Here is a 26,129-nt window from a genome sequence, read left to right on the forward strand (position 1 = left end):
TATGGGTATAAACATTTCATCATCACGCAACTTTCAGATTACCAATGGGTACCAAGAGATGAAGCTTTTCATGAGTAAACAAACCTGTTACTACCCTGACTTCTGCAAAGCCTTTGAGAAAACAGTTTCAAATTGCTGGAAAAATGTGTTTAGCCTTCTTCTATAATGTTGTAGTTTTGTGAAATGTATTCATGGAGGTTTTCATCAGTCTGCCACCGTAGAACGTGTCAAATTCAAGGCCCGCGGGCCACATCTGACCTCGCACAAAATTTAAAGATGCACGATAATATCGGTTACCGATAATTATCGGCCGATAATGGCAATTATGATGTCACGCAGATAATCCAGATTTAAAAAAAAAAAAAAAAATCAACCGATAATGCAATCCGATAATTATATACTTGATTTAGCCTCCATTTTTCACCTAATGTAAATCATGAAAAAAATGCTCTCAAATAATGTTTTTTAGGGCTGCAGCTATCGAATATTGACTGAAAATTCTATCGATTAATCGAGTAATTGGATAAAACTTTTTTTTTTTTTTTTTCTTAAGGTAAAGAGTAAGGGTGTAACGGTACATGTATTTGTATTGAACCGTTTCGGTTCGGGGTCCTCGGTTCGGAATGGAGGCGTACCGAACGAGTTTCCTACGTAATGTAACCCTTACTTTTTGAGGCTGTGAGTCGATCGGGTTACAGTTTCTTTGTGTAGATTATATTTACTCCGTCTTCTCTACTATAATGAGAACCAACACGGTAGGGCAGTTAAGAAACGTCAACGGCACGACAACGTGGCCGCCGCGAGAACGCAGTGAAACGCGGGCGTTAAAGTCAATCAGGCAATGCACACCAGTCGCAGTGCGGCCGCGTGTTAGACGCGTCCCAGAAGCGGCTCAATGCGACGCATGACAAAGGCACAGTTGATTATTTGACGCGAGACGTGGCTCTCCTGCGTCAATACGACTACCGGTAGCTTGGATAAGGCAGACCGGAAGTCACTCGTGTAAAAATACGGTGGATTCGGTCGATTTTCAAACTAATATGTAATCGTAACCTAATCTTTGAGTCCATCAGATCTCTTGAGTGGTAGAACGGGGCACAGTTGACTTGTCTTTGTTGATTTACTGCTGTCTTCTCTGCTATAATAATAACCAACACGGCTCCGTGTTCAATACAAAATCCTCCTACCACAACAAAACAAGTAGGAACCAATATTCACATCGGAACTAAAGTTATACAACATAAAATATACAATATAAATGAATACTACATCACATTTGTAAAATATAAACACATTAAAATAAATAATAGCCCATTTAAATAAAATAAATTGAAATGAGCAAAAACACCTGTAATTAAATAATAAAAATAATACACACATCCTGCTTGCACAATTAAATTTATTAATTTCTGTGTGGCGCTTTAACTTGAGAAAATCCACCAATAAAGCTTTTGAAAACCGTTCATAAGAAAAAAAATGTTTCATTGAGGCATTGCATTTGTAAAATACATGTTAAAATCTTTGTCATTGGGATTGCTTTTCTCTTTAGCACAGGACTTCTTCTTTCTTCTTTCTTTCAGAAAGAAAGCTGACCAATAAGCGGGGTCTGAAAGGCAAATTGTTGTTGGATTATCTTTAAATACCCGCTATTTTTGAGCAGAATTCTAGCTTTGTATAGGCTAATGTTCCTATTGTTGAAAGCACAAAAGTGTGTAATTAACAACTAGCACATTTATATTTTGCATTTTGTTTTCTTTTCGTACCGTAAATGAACTGAACCTTGACCTCAAAACCGAGGTACGTACCGAACTGAGATTTTTGTGTACCGTTACACCCCTATTAAAGAGCAATTATAAATATAGATGAGAAAACAAGCCATTTCATCTAATATTGAACCATTTTCAGTCAAGCAGTGTCTTTATTTTCGATGTACATTGTTGAAAACGGCCAACAATTGCATCTCAAAGGTGACTTAAAAAAAAAAAAAAGATGAATTCACTGCTTTTACTCAAAAAACTTTTCGATCTTATAAAAAAAAAATATATTTCTTACCTAAAAATGTCATTACGCTTGATAACACACATCACTTAAAAGTTAGTTGTTTTTCCCACGTGTTTCAATTGAATTTCCACTTGTGTCACGCTATAAGTTCTAGTTAAGTTTTAAGTTAGTCTAAACTGTAAGTCCTGATAGGATTTTGAGTTTTTGCAGTGTTCAAAATAAATGCTGTGCTGTATTGGAGCACATTAGGCACCAATGTTACTTTGTGTTTTATCCAGCAATGACTACTGAGCTAAAATTGACAGTTAGCATTATTAAGTTTTTATTTTACACCCTAATCGCTCTACAGCGCTGTTTTCACAGATTAAATAAAGCCTGTACGTAAGCGTTAGCCACGTATCGACAGTGGTCATAATGAGTAGAAACCTCCGCAGGCATAACGTTATGTGAGCGAGTGACAGTAACGTTAATCTTATTGATGAGCGCTGAGAAGTGTACTGCTTTAAGATGGCGGCTGTTTTATTAACGCCGCCGAGTCAGTCATTTCGCATCTAGTTCTACGTACATGTGATATCTATGACACGCATCAGACGGCAGACGCTACCTGCTACCACCGTAGCAACATGCGGGCGTAGTTTTTAGCAACGTCGACGCAGTTTGTAACGGCTGTCGGCTGCAGCAAGGTATTTTTTTTTTTTTTTATTGCTTCTTCCTCTACGCACGTGACATGAGCATGTCCCGCTTTTAAAGTAGTCCGGGCAAAACGCGATGCTTAGAGCTGGCAAAATTAAACGATTCCTCGAGGTGAATAAAATTACTCGGATCAGTTTTTAAACTCGAGTTACTCGAGTTGCTCGAGTATTCGTTTCAGCTCGAGTTTTGAACCATACCTATTCTTGAAGATTTTTCAACATTTCTGACTTTTTTTTTTTTTTAGGATTAAGTATAATAATTTATTGCTTAAAATTAGGCTGTTAAGATTATTTTCACCTAGCTATTTTTCTTCAAGAAATCTGAGTGAAATATACTTGAAGTGCTATCAGATAATTTCACTTATTTCCAATAGATTTACACTGAAAACAAGGGAATTTAACTAGTTAAGCAGGTTGCTCATATTTCGAACAAATGTCATTCTGACAGTAGATGCAGTGAGGAGCAGAAGTATTTGCACCCCTTGTGATTTTGCAAGTTTACCCACTTAGAAAATAGGTAGAAGTCTGAAATTTTAAGCATAGATTAATTTCCACTCATAGAGACATAATAAAATAAACATCCAGCAGTCACATTTTATGATTTTAAAAAATAATAATAATTTAAATAATTTACTGGGGTACGTAAGTATTTGTACACCTGAGAATCAGCAATAATTATGACACTCAAAGAGTTGTCAGTCTGCCTTAAAAAACGTCCACCTTTAACCCATGAGTAACCACCCAAACACCACCCACACTATTGTCACTTAAGGGGTGTGCCATCTTAGGCACCCCACGATTCGATTCGATTACGATTCAGGGTGCTCAGATTTGATTATTGAACGATGATCACGGTATTGACGATGATCACGGTTATCACGTTTATTGCGATTATCGATGCATTGTACATTACTAATTAATAAAGTAGCCCAACAAATTCATGTCCATTATTTATTTAAAATATCCTAATGATTCAACAGGAACCATGGAAACATGCCCATACAACAAAAAAGCTGCCCTTAAGCTGCTTTTTTAATTAATTATTTATTTTTCTTTACAAGAAAGTGCAAAAACATTAACCATTTTGAGGGAATACTTATTTCTCTCAACAATACAATAAAAGTTACACTGGTGGAATGAATTCCACATTTTCTGGAAACTGTGTCTTTAGAAATAAGACTTCTTTCAACCAATTTACTTTGTTTTCACACATTTCTGTACAATTTTGCATGTTTGTAGTGTTACCGCTGTACGTAATCATTGTTTTACACGTTGTGCATATGAAATACACGTTGGCTAATTAGCTTTGCACTTGGGGCTAACTATTAACATCTCAAAAACAACAATAAAGGCTAAACGATAGAAGAGGGTTCGTGTACTCACCTCTTGTGCGTGACCGCCGGGTTGCGCTTCTGTCCTGCCTATCTCATACACCTGTCCTGCCTGTCTCATACACAAATTTATTTTCCAGTCTTTTAAAATCTTTCAGTAACCAGCGGGATCCATCATGACGTGCGTTCGCCCGTAACGGTGCCCGGGCGGCAGACGTGTCTTGAATTTCGTTCTGCTACGAGCGGCTGCCATAAAGTTATGAGGGAAAATCATCGCGATGAATCGCGATGCATGTAATAATCGATTTTTTTTTTTTTTTGAGGAACTCCTCTACTGTGCACCCCACAGTCAGTCATAATCCAACTGCTACCATGGGCAAGATCAGAGAGCTTTCGAAAGACACCAGAGGAAAAAATTGTTGCGCTCAACAAAACTGGAAAAGGCTATCGGACAATGGCGTACCGCAAGCAACACTTCACTTCCGCTCATTAATATTCATGACGTTAGCTACTATTGCTAAGGGGGGACATGCTCTTGTTTGTCCCCAATAGGAAATCATTGGAAATAGTGGAGTACAACCTATCAATTCTGTCTGAAAATGATGTCTCTGGTGCCAAATTCACTGGTAAAGATGTGGAAGAACATACAAATGTTCAGTTAAAGAGATGGCTTGAGTGTCGAGGGCTGAAAATGAAACGAGCTGACCTAAGCTTAGCCTTAGCTTTTTTATCGACACCTTTTTCTTATGCCCCTGACAATGGCATTCTCCTGTTTCAACAATCTATCCTTTACCACCATATGCCCTGTCTTTCTTATATGTTGTATCCTCTAGTTGTCTTACGTCTCTGACCGTTTTGGGGGGCAATTTATAAAGGTGCACATCGGCACTGCCCTCACGATTCGATTCGTTTACGATTCGGAGGGCCACGATTCGATTCGATTCAGAGGGTCACGATTCGATTCGTTTCGATTCGGCAATGCATCGTGATGCCTTACAGCCTGGGATGCATTAAAATTCTAAAGCAAAGCATATTTTTCGTGAATCACGAGGCAACACAAGCGGTCAGACATTAAACAACTTTTTATTGGCTCTTGTGTCACTCCTGGTTGAAGTCAAATGAAAATACTTTCAGATATACTGTATATATTAAAAAAACAGATCACAGCATTTAATTGGTGCTTTGAATGAGACCAGGTCTTTCTTTTTTTTTTTACCCACAGTCGCGGCCTTTCACACAGTGCAACATCTGAACTCCTGTGCAAAATCACTAATAACAGTCACTATATTATAGTTACAACGACCCATCGATAAAAATATTCAAGTAAATATTAAAGAAAGCGACAAAGAAAATATTGTAGTGCAGCAGCATCTTCATCGCAATATCAATCCAGGCATCAGTTCATACAACATCCAACTAAATTGCAATGTAGAACAAAAGTAAAATGTAGACCTAGGACACTATATATGTGCAATCAACTTAGAAATGCAATCAGTAACTACCCCATAACAATAAAAAATAATTAGGGCTGTCAAAATTATCGCGTTAACGGGCGTTAATTAATTTTTTAAATTAATCACGTTAAAATATTTGACGCAATTAACGCACTAGGCCCGCTCAGACAGATTTAAATGTCAGTACAGTGAAAGGCCAACTTGTTAATTGTGTTTTATGGAGTTTTTCCGCCCTCTGCTGGCGCTTGGGTGTGACTTGCATATGTTATGTGGCGTAATGTCGTCCTCTGCTGGCGATTAAGTGCAGCTGATTATTTGGGTTTCGGCGCGCTTTTCTGACGTGATTATATGTCGACGCGAACTCACACTAATAGACAGTGCTATTCAGACCAGCTAATGTCCGCATCCACTATTCAGTGGCAGTTCTCATAGCCCCATCACACTGTTTGTGTCTAATACATGCATCGCTTGTGAGTTATATTCCTCCTTTGTTTATATTCATGAGCATTAGATAGTTATTGATGATGTGTATTTGAATTTGTTCACATATATGGTGAAATGCAGTTACATTGTTAGATGCTTGTGAGCTAATTGGCTAGTGCTACTGCTCAAATGGACACGTGTGTGTACATTTTATGTTATTTTGTGATTTATGCAAGTTATTGACACATTGCCTTGTTATTTTCAGTTTTACAATAATACAAGAAACGTGCTCCTGTCAAAAAGAGATGACTTCAGTAAAGCCCATGCAACTTTGCCACACCGTCTGATTTCTTTTTGGAACTTATGTTCGCTATCTGTCAATTTGTGTACTCACACACATTGAGGACAGAATAGGGCTACTAGTTTATTTTTGATTGAAAATTTTACAAATTTTATTAAAACGAAAACATTAAGAGGCGTTTTAATATAACATTTCTATAACTTGTACTAATATTCATCTTTTAAGAACTACAAGTCTTTCTATCCATGGATCACTTTAACAGAATGTTAATAATGTTAATGCCATCTTGTTGATTTATTGTTATAATAAACAAATAAAGTCCTTATGTACCGTATGTTGAATGTATATATCCATCTTGTCTTATCTTTTCATTCCAAGAATAATTTAATTTCCAAAAATAATGAATTAAAATGAAGTGCAGCAGCATTTTAGCAGCCATAACAATCTGTTTTAACATGAGGAAATATCAGTTTTTTGCAATCGAGATAGCAGAGAGATAGTAGAGGTTAGATCGGGCCTAAAAAATCCAGCCCGACCCGGCTTGGAGTGATGCGACCCCCCCGCAGCAGCAGCAATTTATTTCCATCGAGTTGGGAGAAAAAAAGTTTTCTTAATTTTTAAATAGTCTACATTTTTTTGTGATCATTATAAAATCATTTACACAACGAAATAACGCTGGGAAAGTTTAACATTAAAAAAAAAAAAACGAGTTTGCAGACACACAGAGGAGAAGATTCAAAAGGATCACATTTGTGTTGCCTTTGTGTGCATAAATAAAAGTGTCTTTCGTAACGAATCGCAAGCGCCACAGCGGAGGAGGAGAAGAAAAAGCGGGCGGCGCCACTTTTTCATGTGAGTGCACAAGCAAATGCACAATACAGAGAGCCTGCTCTCGGTTTTATCCCTTTTTTTTTTGTTTTTTTTTAAATAATTTATTAGTGCGGGGCGACCCGACCCGAACGTGAATGCTTAACATTTTGGGCCCGACCCGTTCGGGTTTCGTGCACAAGATGTAACCTCTAAGAGATAGGACATAACATAACAATGGCTGAAGCGGAGAAAGAGGGAGCGAGAAAGATTATTGATGCACATAAGACATTGAAAGCTGACATCTGGAGACATTTTGGCTTCTACGAGGTTGGTGGGAAACGTGACCAGAGTTATGCAGTGTGTAAAAAATGAAACATGACAATAATAATACAAATGGGGAAACCAAATCTGTTGCATCACCGGAATTGCGCAGGGAAGATTTTCAACGTACTTATATATTTTAAAATGCGCCGAATCTTGTTGCCCACATCGAATCGAATCGTCCATGCCCTGCATCGGGATGCATCGCCTCATCGATTATTGTTGACACCACTAGCAATTTACGTTGCTATTTTTGTGTAACGATCGCAAATGCTACTCATTGACAGCCAACGAACACTTTTAATTTTTTTCATTAATAACAAATCTTAATTCTATGATGCATTTAACCTTCCCCCTTACTAACTAAAGTTGTTTGTTTTTTACAACAGAAAAAGTAACAGTGGCAGTCAGATGCCATTTAAATATTTTTTTTCAGGTCATTCATTGTCAGACAGAAGCAGCATGGCAAAACGCCACACTAAAAAATAAGTAAAAAAATATCATAATGGCTTACCTCATCGTCCTCTGAAGGACTATGCCCCCCAACAAAATGTTAGTTAATATGAAATGTGAATGGCTTCACCTAACTTGCGTTAAACGTCCGCGCAAGTTGATTCGTTCTTCACATTTTTTTCAGTTTTTGGTTTCCAGAAACGTATGAAGAAAACATTCTTCATATGTCGTAATGTCTAGAGTTGTTCATATAAGTTCCATAGTAGCAGTGTTTGATCGTCATGTTCGTTTTTGAAAGATTAACGGAGAAAACTACCAGAAATTTACTAGTAATGGTTTGTATGCGAGGGCATGTCTATAATGTCCCACTTCTGCTTTACGATGCGACATATCGCGATCTAAAAATAGCATTCGTGCGGTACACTATTGGAAAGCAGCTTGGTGAGAATAAATCAACAGTTGCAGCAATCGTTAGAAAATGGAAAAGGATGAAGTTTCAAAGGTTACTGTCAATAGAACACCAGGGTGCAATGGTTTAAAATCATGCATTGCTCAGAAGGTTCCCCTGTAGAAGCCAGTACCAGTACATGTAAAGGCAAGTCTGAAGTTTGCCAGGGACCACATGAATGATGCAGAGGGGTCATGGGAGAAAGTCATGTGGTCAGATGAGACCAATTTTTTTGTGCAAACTTGTTGTCTGTGGAGGAAAAACAAGGATGAGTACAATCTCAGGAACACCATCCCCGCTGTGAAGTGTGGGGGCGGAAACCTCATGCTTTGGGGCTGCAGTTCGGCAAAAGGGACAGGACGACTGTACTGTATATAGCAGAGGATGAATGGTGAAATGCATCGTCAGATTTTGAGCCACAACCTCCTTCCCTCAGTCAGAGACTTGAAGATGAGTCGTGGCTGGATCTTCCAACATGACATTGAGCAGAAGCATACAGCCAAGCTGACCAAGGACTGGCTGCGTAAAAAGCATATCAAGGTTCTGGTGTGGCGTAGCCAGTCTCTAGACCTCAATCTTTGGATGGAGCTGATACTTTGGGTTGCTTACCGACGATTTGTGTGGAGGAATGGGCCAAAATCCTTGTTTCCGTATGTGAAGAACTACAGAGAATGTCTGACTTCTGTAATTGAAAACAAAGGCTTTTGCACTAAATATTAGCACTGATTTTCTCAGGGGTACAAATACTTATCAACCCTAGTAATTTACAAATAGATGGTTGAAAAATCATATAATCTGAGTTCTAGATTTTTAAAGATTATGTCTCTAAGTGGAAATGCATATTTGATTTAAATTTCAGACCTCTACCTATTTTATAAGTGTGTGAATTTTCAAAATCAGAAGAGGTGCAAATACTTCTGCTCCTCACAGTACGTTCATGGAGAGCAAAACACATTTGCAGTTGAGTTTGACACCCCAGCCCAAGATGTACACGGCACCCTATTGTTTTCAAAGATCATGAAATAGTCTGCAGAAAAGGGCGTGCCACCAGGACAAAAACCATTTCAGAAACACCGTGGCCTAGTTTTTTCCTCCCTCATTTTTTTCTATCATTATTTCATCACACAATGCACAATATTGTTCAACGTGAAAGAAAAGGTGTGAAAATACTGTTCAGTATTTCCTTTCATAGTGGCTACAGCTGTTTTTTGTTCTGGTAGGCCCACATATATTAAATGTCTTAATCATCTTTTTTGATAATCATACATAAGGTTAATTAAAAACAAAACAAAAAAACCCCTAATCTTTATTCAATCGTTGCCAGCCCTTCCCATTTCAAATTTATTAAACACATACAGTATTTAATTTTAGGAAAATAATGCGTAACCTAACACACCTGTTCTCACTTTAGGGTTTTCATTCTGTATTTTTTAATTCACTTTTTAATGACAGATGAATAGTAGCTATCTTCTCAGACTTTGGAGTTGGAAATGTATGGCATTTGGCCTAAGCTGCCAATAACTTGCGTAATAGGAGCTCTTAAAAAAGCAGGCTGACTGGTTTGCAAATCTCTTATCTGCGCATCAGAGGTTTGCAAGGCAAATGTTGGGGTGAAAAAAACCAAGTCATACATGAAGTTATTGTTTACACTGTATAGCCAGTTTTTTATATGTTGCTCAGGCATCTAAAATGCTAAATCCTTAAGCATCTAATGGTTTCAAAATGTTGAGGTAATATCTCTTCGGTCTCTCGGCCGACTTGTCAGAACTAAGGGCATGACTAATGTCTGTGAACTTCATACAGTGAATTATATCTACTGTCAAACCTTTGAAGTTGCACATAATGGAGATTAGAGCTGCAGCTATTGATTATTTTAGTAGTCGATTAATCGATGAACTAGTTAGTTTGAAAAATTGAGTAATCGGATAAGGAACATAAAAAAATAAAATACCTCAGCTGAGCCTCAAACTGTATAAATACATGAGGATCAAAGTACAACAAAAAACAATTTGCTAACCTGCATAGCAAAAGTCCGCTAGTTTAAATGCTATAACATGTAAAATGTAAATATATATATTTATTACAATGCTCTCAACAAATGGTTCAAACATATATTCCCCACAAAAAAACGACTAAATATGTATAAACTAAATTACGAATGCATTAAAAAAAACATTACCTCAGACAAAAACTTAGCTTATGTTGTTCTTAACAGGGAGCAGCTGGACTCAGCCATATGAAATGAATTATGGCATATTAACTGTTGACACTAGAGGGCATTGTATCCATCCAAATCAATTAAACTCAATGCAAGCACTTTCAAATCCAACCATTACAACTCCTTTAATTAAACAAATACTCAAAGCAGCAAAATTTAATTCAAATCTTTTTTCTAATCGAATTACTCGAGTTAATCGACTAATCATCGCAGCACTAATGGAGATGCTGATGTATTTGAAACGCTATACAAAATAATTTTAAAAAACTAAGCAAAACGCATAAACATTCTTCCACAGTCAAGTCAAGCCAAGCCTGATGGGACGTTATGTTGATAAGATCACCTCTAATGTCCAGTGAAGACCACCTAGCTAAACATACAACATAAGCTCTTGGTTATAGCACAATTATGTCGTAATTGATAAACAAATTGTATCGTAATGTGTATTAAATGAATGCCTTAAAATGTAAACGGAAAAATAAAAATCTATAGTTATGCTAGCTTAGCGTGCCCTTCAGACAGCCAAACATTGGCGATACATCACAGACAAGGTTTTCTATATTCACTTTATCTGTGAGGAAGGAGGAAGCAGGCGCAAAAGGGGAAGGAGGTGGCGGACTCGATGGAAAGCACTCGATAAGGCCTTGCTGACAGATTGGCCAATTATGCAGTAAAATCGTCATCTGTCTTTCGCGCAAAGGAAGTCATGCCAATATTTCATTTCCCAAGACAACTGATGAACTTTAAACTCTCCTGTTCTTATGTACTGATCAGATTGCGAAGTTTGGTATCCTACAATGTGTGTGAATATTGCGCGTATCTTCTGTCTTTCAGATTTCTGTCGTATCGATGGCCTTCTGTGCCGCGACGAGAACCCTGTTCTCAGTTTTGAGGCCATCCGCAGCATCCACAAGCAGATGGACGATGACAAAAACGGCAATGTGGACGTGGTCGAGACAGACGGGGTAGGAGGCTTCAAACAAAAACGTTTTTGATTAGAAATAGATCAATCACTAGTATAGGCGCCGATATTTGGAAATTTGACGTATATCGGTATCGGCTTTTTTTTTTTAAATCCGACCGGCCGATATGAAAACAATTTAATATTGTGTTATTACGGCTAAGATGCAGCTGCGCCTCTCTCTCATGCCTGCTGCCTCCTGCACTAGTATTCACTAGAGGTGGGAATCTTTGGGCACCTAACGATTCGATTACGATTCAGAGGCAACGATTCGATTATAAATTGATTATTGATGACACCCACAAACCCCCCAAGTTATTAGCTTTCAGTGTTTCGTACATTAGTTACAAAAATTGTACAAAAAGCGTCTTAGGCTTAAATAAACGACTATTTCAGTATCAAGTTAACAGTTCAAAACAGTAAATAAAATATTCAAGTCCCCTTTCTGTATCAGCAGCTTTAAACTACGTTTAATCAATTTAATGTTGTGAATCAACCGTTAAAGTTGTTAAAATTGCTACCATTATTCCATAATTTCCCTTCTGTCTACTTGAGACATGTGAAAGCTTTAAAACTGTTTTAAAGATAGTTTCAAGTTAAGATTTTGCTAAGTTAATTCGCTACAACAGAGCCTTCTAGAGAAGTCTCCTGCTTTAAGATGGTGGCTTTTTACCAACGCCGGCAAGTCTGTCATTTCGTATCCAGTTCTGTATACATATAACCTACCTCTGTTACCTACCGTAACATGATATGGAAGTAGTTTGTAGCGGCTGTCGGCAGCAATCAGGTATTATTGTTTTTTTATCTAGCAGCATGAGTTGAGCCAGAGCCGTGAGTTGAGCATTGTCATTAGCCGGGTAATGACAAGCATGATGCTTACTCCCGGGACGCAATGCGGTCCGTTCCTCATTGCGTCCCGAAGATCGCGCTGACTGCGTTTTAGTTCCGCTTTACTTGACATATTTCAATAATCGGAATTTGGATGTTTGTGAATCGTTCCTGAATCTTGCATGGCCGAATCGTGAATAATCTAAGAATAGGAAATTTCGCACACCTCTAGTATTCACCCTGTTCTCTGATTGGTTAACCCTTTAACACCGAACGTGTCGGCAGCGACGCGTTTACGCATATCATCTTTGAAGCTTCGTCACGCTGTAATTACATCACCCACGTGCTGCTGGTTGGTCTCGTTTGAAAGTGTGGAAGTTGATGTCCAAACCAGTTTTTATTTGAAGTCAATCGGCCAAGAAAAACGGGAGATAATGTCATTTGAGTTTTATTGCACTCATAAATATGCATTAAAACGCTGCATGGACCATGTATCCATCTCCATATTTCCATCATTTCTTGTCCTTTTTCAAAAGCAGCACAAAAGACTACTTATCCCAAGAGTCGTTGTGATGTCAGGAAGGACGAACCGAATGTGATCATTTTTAATAAATTTCCGAGCGAGGCGCCAACTATTGAAAGGAGGCATGCGAAGCAAGCAGCGGCCGGTGTCGTGCCGAAAAATGCACAACACCGGTTGGTTTGAGCGAGCGACTTTGAAACGTGCAGAATGAATCTAAAACTACATTTAGCACAAGCTAATGCATTATTTCATTAACTCAAGGAAGAAGATGAGTCGTATTTGTCGTTGTTTTCCTCTGATGAATCGGCGTCTCGGCGAGTAGAAGTGACAGTAGTGCGCAAACGGCGAAAGAGTAGGCTGTGTGACGTTGTGTGTGACGCAGCTCCGTGACCTGTTCAAGAAGAAGCTTTATTGAGTGCGCAAAAAATAAAAAATAAACTTTATTGGGTCGCATGCCTGAAAAATTTGAATTGAACTACTTGTCAATATTTTTTAAAATACGTTTTTTCAATGTTATATATATTTTTTCTTCACTATAATCTTTTCAATTTTTATGTAGATGTGTGTGCAAGAAGCTTGATTGCATGTACGTATATACTTTTGATAAGGTGATGGGTACAACACCTAACTTCACAAAGAGATATCTTCCTAACCCTTTTTGTGTTAGATGATATATATAAAATTTTTTCTCACTATTTTGCACACTATATAGACTGTTTTGACCATAGTATGTGTAAAGGCCAAAAACGCCTATGACCATACCTGCTGTTTGTGTTGAATTGCCAAACATAAAACAATTCAATCTTATTTTTTTCTATTGAATGTTTATCCTAACAAGTTGAATAAATATTATCAAGCTTCAAAACAGTTGGTCGAGCATGTTTGGTTGTCAATGGGACGTCAACATTACAAATTTTGAAAAAAGATTTTGGGATTTTTTTGTCTTTTTGGGTCCAAAATGTGGATTGTAATTGGTCAGCGAAGAAAACAACAGTTTAGACATGAAGTTCAAGGTGTCCTGAAAAAAGGGACCCAATTTGGCCATTGTAAAATTTTTTTCTTTGAAATATAAAGGCAACATCAAATGCATGCAAATTCGGCCAAAATAGGCTTAGGTGTTAAAGGGTTAAATGGTAATGGTAAATGGAGTTATACTTGTATTGCGCCTTTTCACCTTTTTACGGCTCTCAAATCGCTTCACACTATATCCTCATCTACCTACTGGTGACACAGCATCAGGAGCAAAGCGGGTTGGATTATCTTGCTCAAGGATACTTTGAGGAAATGACCAGGGTAGAGCCGGGCGGTATACCGAAAATGTACCCTTACCGAAATTCTTCACGTTGACCGTGTGGGTAAATTCGGTAATTTAATAAAACAAGAAAATAAAGTCTTTTCATCCCGCTTTGACTCTGTGTTGTTCGGCTATGTTCATTCCCCTTTAAGAAAACAGCATGCTTATGTATGAAGTCACGTGGTTATCAGGAACTCAAACAAACAGAAGCCCGGTAGGCTAATGGTAGCGGCTATCGCTACAAGCAAACGTGATGGAGTCGGGCTTAAGGGAGCTTCACCAAACTTTCACTCAACATTAAGTAGACTATTGGTGGCCTCCAAACGGGCTTTCACCCGCTTTCCTCTGTGGTTCTCACGATTTCAGGACAGGGTGCCTTCTACTGGTAGCCAGGCCACAGAATAACGCTAGCGGCTAATGCAATAAAATGAACGTGATGGAGTTGGATAGCGGCTCTAACCTTGTCAAAACGGCTGATCTTAACCCTTTAAGGTCTGGGCCTATTTTGTCTGATTTTGCATGCCTTTGAAGTTGCCTTTATATTTCAAAGAAAGAATTGTTTACGACGGCTTGGTTTGGTCCCTTTTTTTGTGACACCTTGAACTTCATGTCCAAACTGTTGTTTCCTTCACTGACCAATTATAAATCATAATTTTGGGCCCAAAAAGACCAAAAATTCCAAAATCGTTTTGTCAAAATTTTTAATATTGATGTCCAGTTGACAACCAAACATGCGTAACGAACCGTTTTGAAACTTTGTAATATTTATTCAACATGTTAGGATGAACATTCAACCAAAAACATTTAGAATAAATAGTCTTATATTTGACAATTCAACATAAACAACAGGTATAGCCATAGGCGTTTTTTGCCTTTATACATGCTCTAGTCAAAACAGGTTATATACAGCAGACCGAACAGTGAAAAAATATATACCATCTAACACAAAAAGTGTTAAGAGGCCATCTCTTTATGAGTTTAGGTATTGCGGCCCATCACCTGATGAAAACTATGTGCACACAATCAAGCTTCTTGAACACACATTTATATACACAAATTGAGAAGACTGATTGTGGGGAAAAAAAAATATATATAACATTGGAGAAAAAAAAAGTATTTTCACAAATATTTACAATAAACAAGTTAAATTTTTTTCAGGCATGCCACTCCGAAAAGCAGTTTCGTCCTGGAATTCGACACAGGGCGACATCACACAGCCCACACTTCCATGGGGTGTCGGTCCTCTTTCCACCCTTCCACCCTTCCATTTTCATTTCACTTTACTTTCATTGTCACTATAAATGTACATGAAAAAAAGTCAGTATTTATGAAAATAATAAAGTATAAAATAAAAATATATACAGCAATAAATAATAATGGAAATCTATATGTATGACAATAGAAAGAATACCATAGCTGAATATGTGCTACATCCCTAATCTTCATAAAGAAAGAAGATCACCGCAATTATAAATTCCTGCCTTGGATACACACAGTGCACGTACGACTTTGATCTGATATGCACATCTTATTATTATATACACAAACACGCACTTATATTGCATCAAAATTAACTTTGTCTTGCGATATCAAAAGAAACTTTTTCAGCATTAAAAAAAAAAAAGTGAGTTTGCTTACCTCTGCTCGTCGATGGCGTCACCCACGTGTTCAAATCCGTCACTATCTTCACTCGAGGACTCTTCCGAAGAAGACGATGATGACGAATTTGGAACCATCCTCTTCCTCAAGTTGATCAAAAAGCACAGTTGCTTGCGCTAAATTTAGTTTTCCGTTCATTCTCAAAGTCACACAAAGTCGCTGCTCGATCCAAATGGCCATCGCTCGCCACCTCGCTGCTTCAGAACACTCCTCCCTCTCGTTCGGTGGAACCTCGCACGGCAGTTATATTTATTTAAAAAAACGCATTTTGTGCTTCCACTGTGACTTCGAAAGGGTTCGTTTGATTTGTGTTTTTTTCATGGAGCTTCCGTTTTGAAAAAGGACAAGAAATGATGGAAATATAGACGTAAACAAATGATCCATGCAGCGTTTTAATGTTTTTTTGAGAGGACAATAAAACTATAAAACTTAAATGACAATATCTCACGTTTTAGTTGGTCGATTGACTTCAAATAATGAGAGTAAACCGCAACTTCCGCACTTTAAAACGAGACCAACCAACGGGATGTGGGTGACGTAATTAAAACGTGAGGGCGCTTCAAAGACGACGTGCGCTGAGGACGCGCCGGCGCGTCCTTCGACTCTCAAGGGTTAATGAGTGGATTGGGCACGGACTGCATCTAGCAAGTCGTATGTCGCATTATTTTGTATATCTGTGTGTGTGTGTGTGTGTGTGTGTGTGTGTGATATTTATTTGCTATCTTTTATGAGGGTAAAGCATTCAGCATAAATTATAATGCAACAGTGAAGCCTGTAATATGACCGTTAAATGGCCACAGCTATTTTTCTGTATGTGCTTGCTTCATTCTGTGTCATTACTGCCATGATAAAATCTTAAATGTTCCATTGGCAAAAGAGCAATATAGCTTTAATGTGTGTGTGCGGGGTGCATGTGTGCGTGCATGTATCATAAAAATGCTCGGGGGGGTGGGGGGACTGAAACCTTGAAGTAAACACTTGTGTTGAGTAATTATGTCACAGCAGCCATTAACAATAATTTGTCTGTTTGAAGTATTTTGTTCAAACTGTAAGTCATTTGTGTTACAATGGCATGTTCGCACAGTCATCGTATTGATTTTTATCAGGTTGTACATTGTACAAGTCATACAAGCTGTTATACCTGTATATGTTCAGACTTGAATTCTCATGGTTTACAAGAAATTTTTATATACTTAATGTTTAGACTGCATGTACAATTGTTTGAATGTGTTAAATTGATATCTGGTAAATAAATCAACGAGAAACAGTTCATTTGTATTTTACGCATTGATTCAGATTTTCAAATTATATAACAGTCCGCTTGGCTGAATTTATCGTCATTTATCCTTATCGAAGTAAATCTGCTTAATTCACCCTGATATGTACTTTAGGCTGTATTGCCCAGCCATACACCAGGGTTTTTGTTTTTTTGAAAAAATTACAGTTATTTATTTAACCTTTTATTCAACTTCATAAGAGATGCAAATTCAGGCACTTCTGGAGCTATTTTTTCCATTTGTGTGATTCAATAAACATGCGTTAGGCATTTCAGTAAAGTTGGTGTTTGCATCATTCAATTTTGTTTACGCCAATTTTTACACTTTTAGTGCAAATGAATATCGGTTACAAAAATCTGTTATCAGCCCGACTAACTAATAATAATCAGTATCGGTCCTGAAAACCACGTTTCGGTCGAACTCTAGTTTTTGATTCACTAAACCATGTGTTTTCTGTTTTTTCATAAAAAAATATCTATTAATAATGTCACTTCGCATTCTGTGGAGCTATTTAAATTGGCACTTTCCATGACTTTTTCGCCGGTATTGTTTTTGTCAGTCATTAACATTGTGTACACACGGATGACCCACATTGCTAATAATACACTGCATCATAGAGCAGCTGCTCTAGTTCTTCACCCTCCTGCTATGTTGGATTGGATTGGACGTCTATCGCCGTGAATGGCAGCCAATGAGTTACTTTCTTAATGATGCTACAAGATGATGACTAGTTACTGGAAACCGAATACCCAGCTTTTAAATAAGCTCCACAAGATAATCTTTGGTATTCCCTGAAGACATACAAAAATAATGACAAAAAACTGGAAGATTAGCATAATAAATGCAGAGTTCATCAGACCTACCTCAGTCCAGTCTTGCGTACTCACTCATCTGTAAGGCCTTGGGAGCGACTTCCTCTGTAGTCTCGTGACACTTTGGTTTAAGCCAAAGTAGGTGGGGGTCACATGCTCTCACACGTCTATTCATTCCATATAGCCTTCAATTTACTCGTATCAAGCACTATGTTAACCTGGCATGCCAGATTGATTGTTCCATATATCCACTATAAATATATTCGACATATCAATCTGGGAAGATCCAGTCAAGACTTGTTTCATGCGAGGAACCTTCAAAAAATATACCGCTGATTATTGGATGACTCGCGAAAACATCAATTCCCATCAAGAAAAGCTTTTCGTGATATTTTTTCCTCTTCTTTTAATGAGGAAATGAAGTGTATTTCTGTCAAAACTTCAGAAATTTAACTATCTGCAAGAACCGCTTTGCATTAGGACATTTTATTAATTCAACCATATAGTTGCTTCCTGGTCACATCTGCAGCTGCCGCCTCTCTCCTGATTTGCTTGGGGAAGTGGTTGGAGAGTTGAGGTTTGCACGACGGTGCTGCATGGTGGATCAATGAATCAGGAAGTACTGTCTCGCTTTCAAGTTTTTAAGTAACAGCTTGGCTAAGTTGCTATTGTGAGCATCCAAAGTCAACATCCCAACACAATAATTAGGTTTAATCTATCAGTTACCAGTCAGTAGAGCACATGAAGTATACAAATAGTGTTGCACCAATACCAGTTTGTGGCCCCGATACTGATACCAATACCGGGCTGTGCAGTATCGGCCGATACCGATACAATTCCGATAACACTTCGTTAATCCAGTAGAACTCTTTATTGCATACCTGGTATGGGTGGCAAATAATAATAATAATAATAATTTAATAACCATTGACCACAACATCCCGTCTCTCTATGGTAGCAGCACCAGCTGCTGCTGTTGCAGCCTCAAACACTTTGTTTTCGTCCACATGTTATGTCTTCAAATGTTTTGTCAGGCTCGAGGTATTGAAACTAGCTGATTTAACTCCACCTCTCGAAACTTTCAGGCCACAAATCTTGCATGCAGCCATTGTACTCGACGGCGTTTGTATGCTGAAATATTCCCAGACCGCCGACATTTTCTTCTCCTGGTTTGTTTTTCCTCCATCTGAAAAAGCTGCCCCGGCATTGGTTTAGAGCGGGTGTGTGCCCGCTCTCATTGGTCTGGAGCGGGCCAATAGCAATAGCTGCTTGCCATGCAAAGTGATCACGTGTGATCACACAACACAAAGTGGTATCGGTACAACATTATATGAACATAATCACTTGAATTGCTTCGGAACAAACTTCTTGATGTCCTCTATCTGTCAATGTTTGGATGGAAGGAACTAAGAATATTTTATTTTTGTTAATGTTTGGAATGATGAACAAAGCAAGCACGTTTGTACTTAATTTCTGCAATGTGTTTACGATTTCACGTGTTTTCTTTTCGGGTGATTGGGCAGACATGGTCACCATGTGACTTGCCTGTGCTTATTCAAGGGATGGGTGACTATTGGCACCACAGTCTACAGCAGTGGTCTCAAACCGGTCCTCAAAGGGCCGCAGGGGGTACTGGATTTCATTCCAACCAAACGAGACAAATACCTTTTCACCAATCTGGTTTCTTACAAGTGTAATCAGTTGATTGCAATCAGGTGCTGCTTATGTTAGTAGAAACCTCATTGGTTGAACTGTTTGTGCTGGATCTGTTGGAACAAAAACCAGGACCCACTGCGGCCCTTTGTGGAGTCGGTTTGAGACCGCTGGTCTACAGTGTTATTAATGATTAAACTAGCGATTAAATATAATGCCATGTTTGTGTTGATGTAGGTGTGATTGCCGCTCTGTACGAGTGGCGCTCCAGTAACAGAAAAATAGATTTCGAAGGTTGAAGTGTAACAGAGCACATGGATTTCCAACACACCCTTGATGTTGAGATGTTTTTTGACGTAACACAAGATATAAGCGATTTGAAGTAGTCATTTTAGAGGGCTGTCGATGTTGCTGTTGTTCATGATTAAACAAGAAGGAAGTCTTGAGTTAAGTTTGACTGTACATGAAAGTAGTCATGAGCAATAAACACGCATGGTTTTTTAAATGCATGAGGTCTTTTATATAGTTGTAATGAACATTCTCTGCAACTACAGCCCATTTAAGTGCAGCACAGTCCCCACCGTTCCTTTTAATGCTTGACAAGTGGACATTATTGTGTAACTGTGGTAGACTGCTCCTTTATCATGTCAGTTTTTCACCCTTCCCCACGTGTCTCATCCCAATACAAAAGGAGCCTCGTGTCAACCACTTATCTGAATGTTGCTCTCTGCAGTTCTTAAGAGAGGATCTGAACTACCATGACCCCAAGGCCAAGCACAACAGCTTCCATGGGGATGACCAATTCATTAGCGTGGAAGATCTGTGGAACGCCTGGAAGGGCTCTGAAGGTACTGCTTTAAATTATTGGATACATGAAACTGCCATAAAAATGGAAGCATTCATTGGATTTTAGTTCCAGTTCATTTTATCCCTTGATGTTTTTTGTACAAGTTCTCAACCATTCATTTTCTGGAAATGTTAAAAAAAGCTAGGTTTCGTTCATTCATACAGCTCAGGAAAAGAGATTTTGCTTTTAATGTATTTTCTGAGTTTTATTGCGCAGCTTTTCATGTAGTATTCAATATTGACAAACATGATTCCAAACAAGTCGGGACACTATACAAATTGCAAATGAAACTTAATGCGATGTTGTGGAAGTGCCAAATGTCAATATTTGATTCAGAATAGAACATGCGTAGATGACAGGTCAAAAGTTTAAACTGAAAAAATGTATCGTTTAAAGAGAAAAATAAGTTGGTTTTAAATTCCGTGGTGCCAACAAATCTCAGAAAAGTTGTGACAAGGCCATTTTCGTCATTGTGAGGTATGCCTTATTCTTACAACAGTCTGCAAAAGTCCCTAACCGTTAAGTTTCTCAAGTTTAGAAATAAGAATGCTGTCCCATTCTTGTCAAATACAGGCAGGTCTCAAACTTTTCAACTGTCTTGGGCTTTCTTTGTCGCACTTTAACTTGTGCTAAAGGTTCTATATAGCTCAAAGATCTTGACTACAGGCTAGACATTTCAATACCAGGATCCTTTTTCTTTGCAGCTATGATTTTCGTATTATTGCTGTACTGGTATGTGATCTGACATTATCAGGCTGAAAAATGCAAGGTCTTCTCGATAAGAGAAGTCTGAGTGGAAGCTGCTGTTTTTCTAGAACCTGTTATACCTTTTTACATATACTGTGCCTTTCCAGATGTGCAAGCTGCCCATGCTACATGCACTCATGCGACCCTATACCATTACAGATGCAGGCTTCTAAACTGGGTGATAATAACAGCTTGGATAATCCTTGTTTCATTCACAATTTGTATAACATCTCAACATTTTTTTTAATCCAGTTTGTGCTTGAATGCTGTCGTTGATAAAGATTGAGTTGATCAAAAGTAATTTTTAACCAATATAACGTAATCAATATGGTAAAATGCATCCTCTACAGTCCTATGAAAAGATCTTACCTAAGAGTAGGGTTGGGCATCGATGGGATCCGGGACTAATACTGTGGTTCTCCCAGAACTGTTTGAATTTTTAAAATTTTGTTTCCAAGTTTCTATGCGCTGACCGCCAACCAGAAAAAATAGCTGCCAAACGCCATGAAGAAGCCACATGAGGACGAGCTCCGTTATGAGCAAATCAAATGAAGTGGCTAATTTAGCTTAGCACAAAAACATATTGCCTCGCTTTACATAAATGACAGCAAAATAACAGAATAAACACACCGAAATGATAACATATCCTCTGTTAAAACATGCAAACTTACAGATTTTGTTTTATCAAGGGTTCTAAATGATGTGTTGTGCAGAGGAGGTGTGTAGCGTCTGTACACCGCAATTATTTTCCAATTTAAGTAATGTTCTTTTTGCCTGATGCTTCCAGTAAGTAACCACTAGGGGTAGCCAAGCACAGATCGCAAAACCAAAGAAAAAATGTACAGTCCGGAGTTATAATAGTAACATCTTCTGGACGGATGAACAATACATCTGTTTAGAGAGAAATCAAACTTAAAAAGAAGTTACCTTAAGATCAAGGGACAGAACACTCCCCGCTTGCAGCCCTTAACTAACTTGCAGAAATACCCCCTAAAACAAATGATGCAATACAATAAATGCCTGCAGCATAAGACACTCTAAAACATAGGCAAAAGAATGTGTAAATGTTTTCTCCGTGAGCGTTTGGAAAATAAACAAATTACAAATTTCTTAGCGCAATGGTAACAGAAAATTACACCACTCATAGGCGCTGCCATTTTTTGATGATTGTGATGTCAGTTGGGATGTCAGTTCCTTTGTGCTGGAGGTAACTTACAGATTGCCAGCCAGGGATGTCAGTTTTGGGCTACGACCAAAATAAAATGGCGGATGAAGTTTTTTACTCGGATAGTTCGAGCAGTCATTCTTTGTGTTTCAAAGCCAGAGCGTGCTTACAGGCTAACAGTTTTGAGGAAAGGCGACCATTAAATTTAGCTTCTTCAATGGGAGAATCAATGTGTCAATCAGAAAAAAGTGGCAAAGAAATCCATTTGGGGACATTATTTATCATACTTATACTTTCATTACAGACTATTACATATCAATGACAAATATGCTGTTGTTTATGTAGTTTTTGTGATGGGCTACAGCCTTAGCAGGCACTGTCTCATAAACACTGATAAGACTCCAACACAGTTATGAAGCAAAAATAAAATAGGGCATACTTTTAAAAGTTGATATACCTGGTCTGGTGTTGCAGTCTTCTTTCCCATCTTGCATGCAGACGAAGGGTGTTTCACATTTTGGCTTGGGTGAATTCGAACTGTCATCCTTAAACAGTGTTGGGAATAACGCTGTTATAATATATATAATATATAGTTTCAGTAACGGGGTAATCTAACTAATTTTTTTCCCCCGCCGTTACCGTTACTGATGGTCAAAAGCGGTGGGTTACTTACTTTGAATAAATTGAAGAAACTACCAGCCATAGCGAGTCTACTCTGCTCTCTTTATTTGTCATCCAAGACTTGGGGTGCGTTCAGGTTCATGGCAATGAAAATAGTAAACACACATAGCCTACCTTTGCAAGAATGATGGAGTTGCCGTTTGATACGGTCATAAATGTGCAGGTCCTGCACCCATCCGCAACAAAACTGTTCGTAGCTTTGTAGCGATGTGTAATTTTGGAATCGCTGATGAGTTTAGTAACATACACCAAAAAATAAATACAGCAGAATGTCCATTTCGCGTAATTGTGGAAGCGCGTCGACATCTTTACTCCATTTGTCTTCGGCTTGCTCGTAAGGGTCAACATTATTCACATCCTCATGTTTGATCACATATCTGTTCTTCGCCTTAGTAACGAGTTTGTCTCTTTATCGAACTGGCAAGTTAAAGTTTAATGTCCCGCGAGCCAGACCTGCTTCCAATATGGCCGCGTTGTTGTCAAATCTCACGTGATCCCCCATTCTGTGACGTAAACGCTCGAGCCTAATAGAGCACGTACTTCAGAACCAGTGTTTTCACACACAAACCGGAACAGCGCGAGCGGCAAACACACACACGCAAAACAGATGCAGAGGGATATGATGGCAGAGCATTCAGAGGAAAATTTGTCCTTTACGAGGTGGAGATATAAACACTATTTCAAGTTGGTCGAAATTAAAGGAAAGAACGTGTATGTAAAGTGTAATTTATGTCCCGGGGCAAAGCTTTTGTCGACATCTGTGGTAAGCATTTCAAATCTGTTTATTTTTGTTGCACTTCAAGTGTAGGATAAATCTAGGGCTGCAGCTGTCGAATATTGTAGTAGTCGATTAATCGATGGACTAGTTAGTTCGAATAATCGGATAAGGAACATGAAAAATTAAAATACCTGAGCTGAGCCTGAAACGGTATAAAATAAAAAATAGAAACGAGGATCTATGTACACCAAAAGAACAATTGGCTAACTTACACAGAAAAAGTCCGCTAGCTGAAATGCTATAAAATGCTGGTTTTTATTTATTTATTTTTTACAATGCTCTTAACAAATGGTTCGGACACATATTCCCACAAAAAACTGCTAAATATACCTACTAGTATAAACAAAGTCATGAATGCATTTAAAAACATTAGCTCAAACAAAAACTTAGCTTACGTTGGTCTTAACAGGGAGCAGTTGGATTCAGCCATGTGAAAAGAGGCAGACCAGAAGGCAGTGTATCCTAATCAATAAAACTAAATGTAAACACTTTCAAAATAAACCTTTACAACGCCACTTTAATTAAACGAATACTCGAAGCAACAAAATTTCATTCGAATATTTTTTCTCTAATCGAATACTCGAGTTAATCGATTAATCGTTGCAGCACTAGATAAATCTGTTGCTGGTGAGGTGCAATAAATATTACAAGGTTCTATAGCACAACTACCTGTCCTTCTCTATTCAACTGACTTGAATACTGCTCAGAAAATTTCAAATTCTTTGACATACAACTTTTTTTTTTTTTTTTAAAATAACGGAAATAGTTACTTTCCCTGGTAACTAGTTACTTTTAATATAGAGTAATTCAGTTACTAACTCAGTTACTTTTTGGAAGAAGTAGTGAGTAACTAAAACTAATTACTTTTTTTAAAGTAACGTGCCCAACACGGTCCTTAAATGAAGCAACCCCAACCTTGACCCCCTCATTGTCTTTCTTTGCCGAACAGTGTGCAGCCATCTCTTCAACAAGTGATCAGCAGCCACGCTTGTATTTACCCTCCGTTCTATTTGCATAGCTGAAAACCAAACACTAGCACACTGGCATGGCCTTCTCCCTTCCCTTGTCTTTAAAAAAAAAAAAAAAAAAAATGATCTGAGTGAAATCCGTGTATGAAACAACTATACACCATACTTCTGGGCGCAGCAGACTGTGGGCAGCAAATACGACACACCGGACCAGATTGCGGCAACAATGTTTTGTTTTTGTGTTTCTTTGCTATTATACAGGGGGGAAATGTATTTTTTCCTGACATTGTTAAGCAAGATTTTCTTCCACTGGGATACACTTGATCATCACCTTGTCTTGCGCTTTAGAGTGGGTCATTTAGTCAGGCCATAATGAAACGGCATTAGCAGGAAAATTCTAAACCTCTTCAGTGGGTGTGATTTATTTTTTTTCTATTTGTAGCAGGTCTCTGTCCTTCTTCCCCTGTGGGAACACATGTCTCTCTAAATGCCATTTTCACCCACACAAGTGACTAATCTGTGTCTCTCGCCGGCTGCCACTTGACCTTCTCACTCACTTGTTACTGGTCAAGGCGCGCTATCTGCCGCTATGTCAAATGAAGAGCAGCCCACTCGGCAACATACTCTAGCCAGTCAACACAATAACCGACATGCATGCTGTCAAGCACCCCCTTAGTTCCCTTGCTCTCTTCTGGTCGAGCTTTCATGTGCCATGCCTTATCTCGCTATCGTGTCTTTCACACAATTTCTGCCGGCTGCCTTTTCTCACACTCATAGTCCACTCACTCACAATCACTTTGCACCAGCAGCTGTGGAGCTGGTTGGGTCATCCGCTCCCATTTCAGGCTCTCTTTCAGTGTTATGTCACTGGATAGTTGATTTGGGATGCGGCCCGGATACAAATGTTACGAGTGCTTTTTGGCTACAACGCAAAGTAAACCTTTATATTTTTTTAGCCAACTGTAAACTTAGCCAAGTTATAAGTGCATGGGGTCTATTTATAAGGGGTATATATTTAATAATAGCTTAAGCTACTGTATTTGAAACACAATTTAAGTTTAAATATAGAAAAATAATAATTACCAGAAAATTAAAACATGGTGTAAATTATAGGTACATATTTGTCTCCAATTGTTGAATAACATTTTTTTTTTTTCTTTTAATAAATTCATCTGGCCAAGACGTTTTCCACCGTTACCAAATAAAGACACATTACTTACTTTTCTTATTTACATAGTAAGGGTGTAACGGTACATGTATTTGTATTGAACCGTTTTGGTACGTGGTGCTCTGCTTGGAACGAAGGCGTACCGAACGAGTTTCTGACGTAATGTAACCCTTACTTTTTGAGGCTGCGAGTCAATCGGGTTACAGTTTCTTTGTGTAGATTATATTTACTCCGTCTTCTCTACTATAAAGAGGACCAACACGGTAGGACAGTATAACCCAGAAACGTCAATGGCGCGACAACGTGGCCGCCAGGA

At 38.3% G+C, this 26,129-nt stretch overlaps 1 protein-coding gene across 4 annotated transcripts in view; it reads left to right on the forward strand.

Annotated features, from left to right (window-relative positions):
- The window catches only part of LOC130917173 (stromal interaction molecule 1-like), an 84,742-nt gene that overhangs the window by 3,624 nt on the left and 54,989 nt on the right, over nt 1-26,129 (forward strand). For all 4 annotated transcript variants that reach the window (XM_057838286.1, XM_057838287.1, XM_057838288.1 and 1 more), the window contains exons 3-4: nt 11,287-11,417; nt 20,193-20,307. In XM_057838286.1, the coding sequence (XP_057694269.1) occupies nt 11,287-11,417; nt 20,193-20,307 (246 nt within the window). The remainder of the gene's footprint in view (nt 1-11,286; nt 11,418-20,192; nt 20,308-26,129) is intronic.

The sequence above is a fragment of the Corythoichthys intestinalis genome, chromosome 6, assembly GCF_030265065.1.
Source record: "Corythoichthys intestinalis isolate RoL2023-P3 chromosome 6, ASM3026506v1, whole genome shotgun sequence".
Classification (NCBI taxonomy): domain Eukaryota; kingdom Metazoa; phylum Chordata; class Actinopteri; order Syngnathiformes; family Syngnathidae; genus Corythoichthys; species Corythoichthys intestinalis.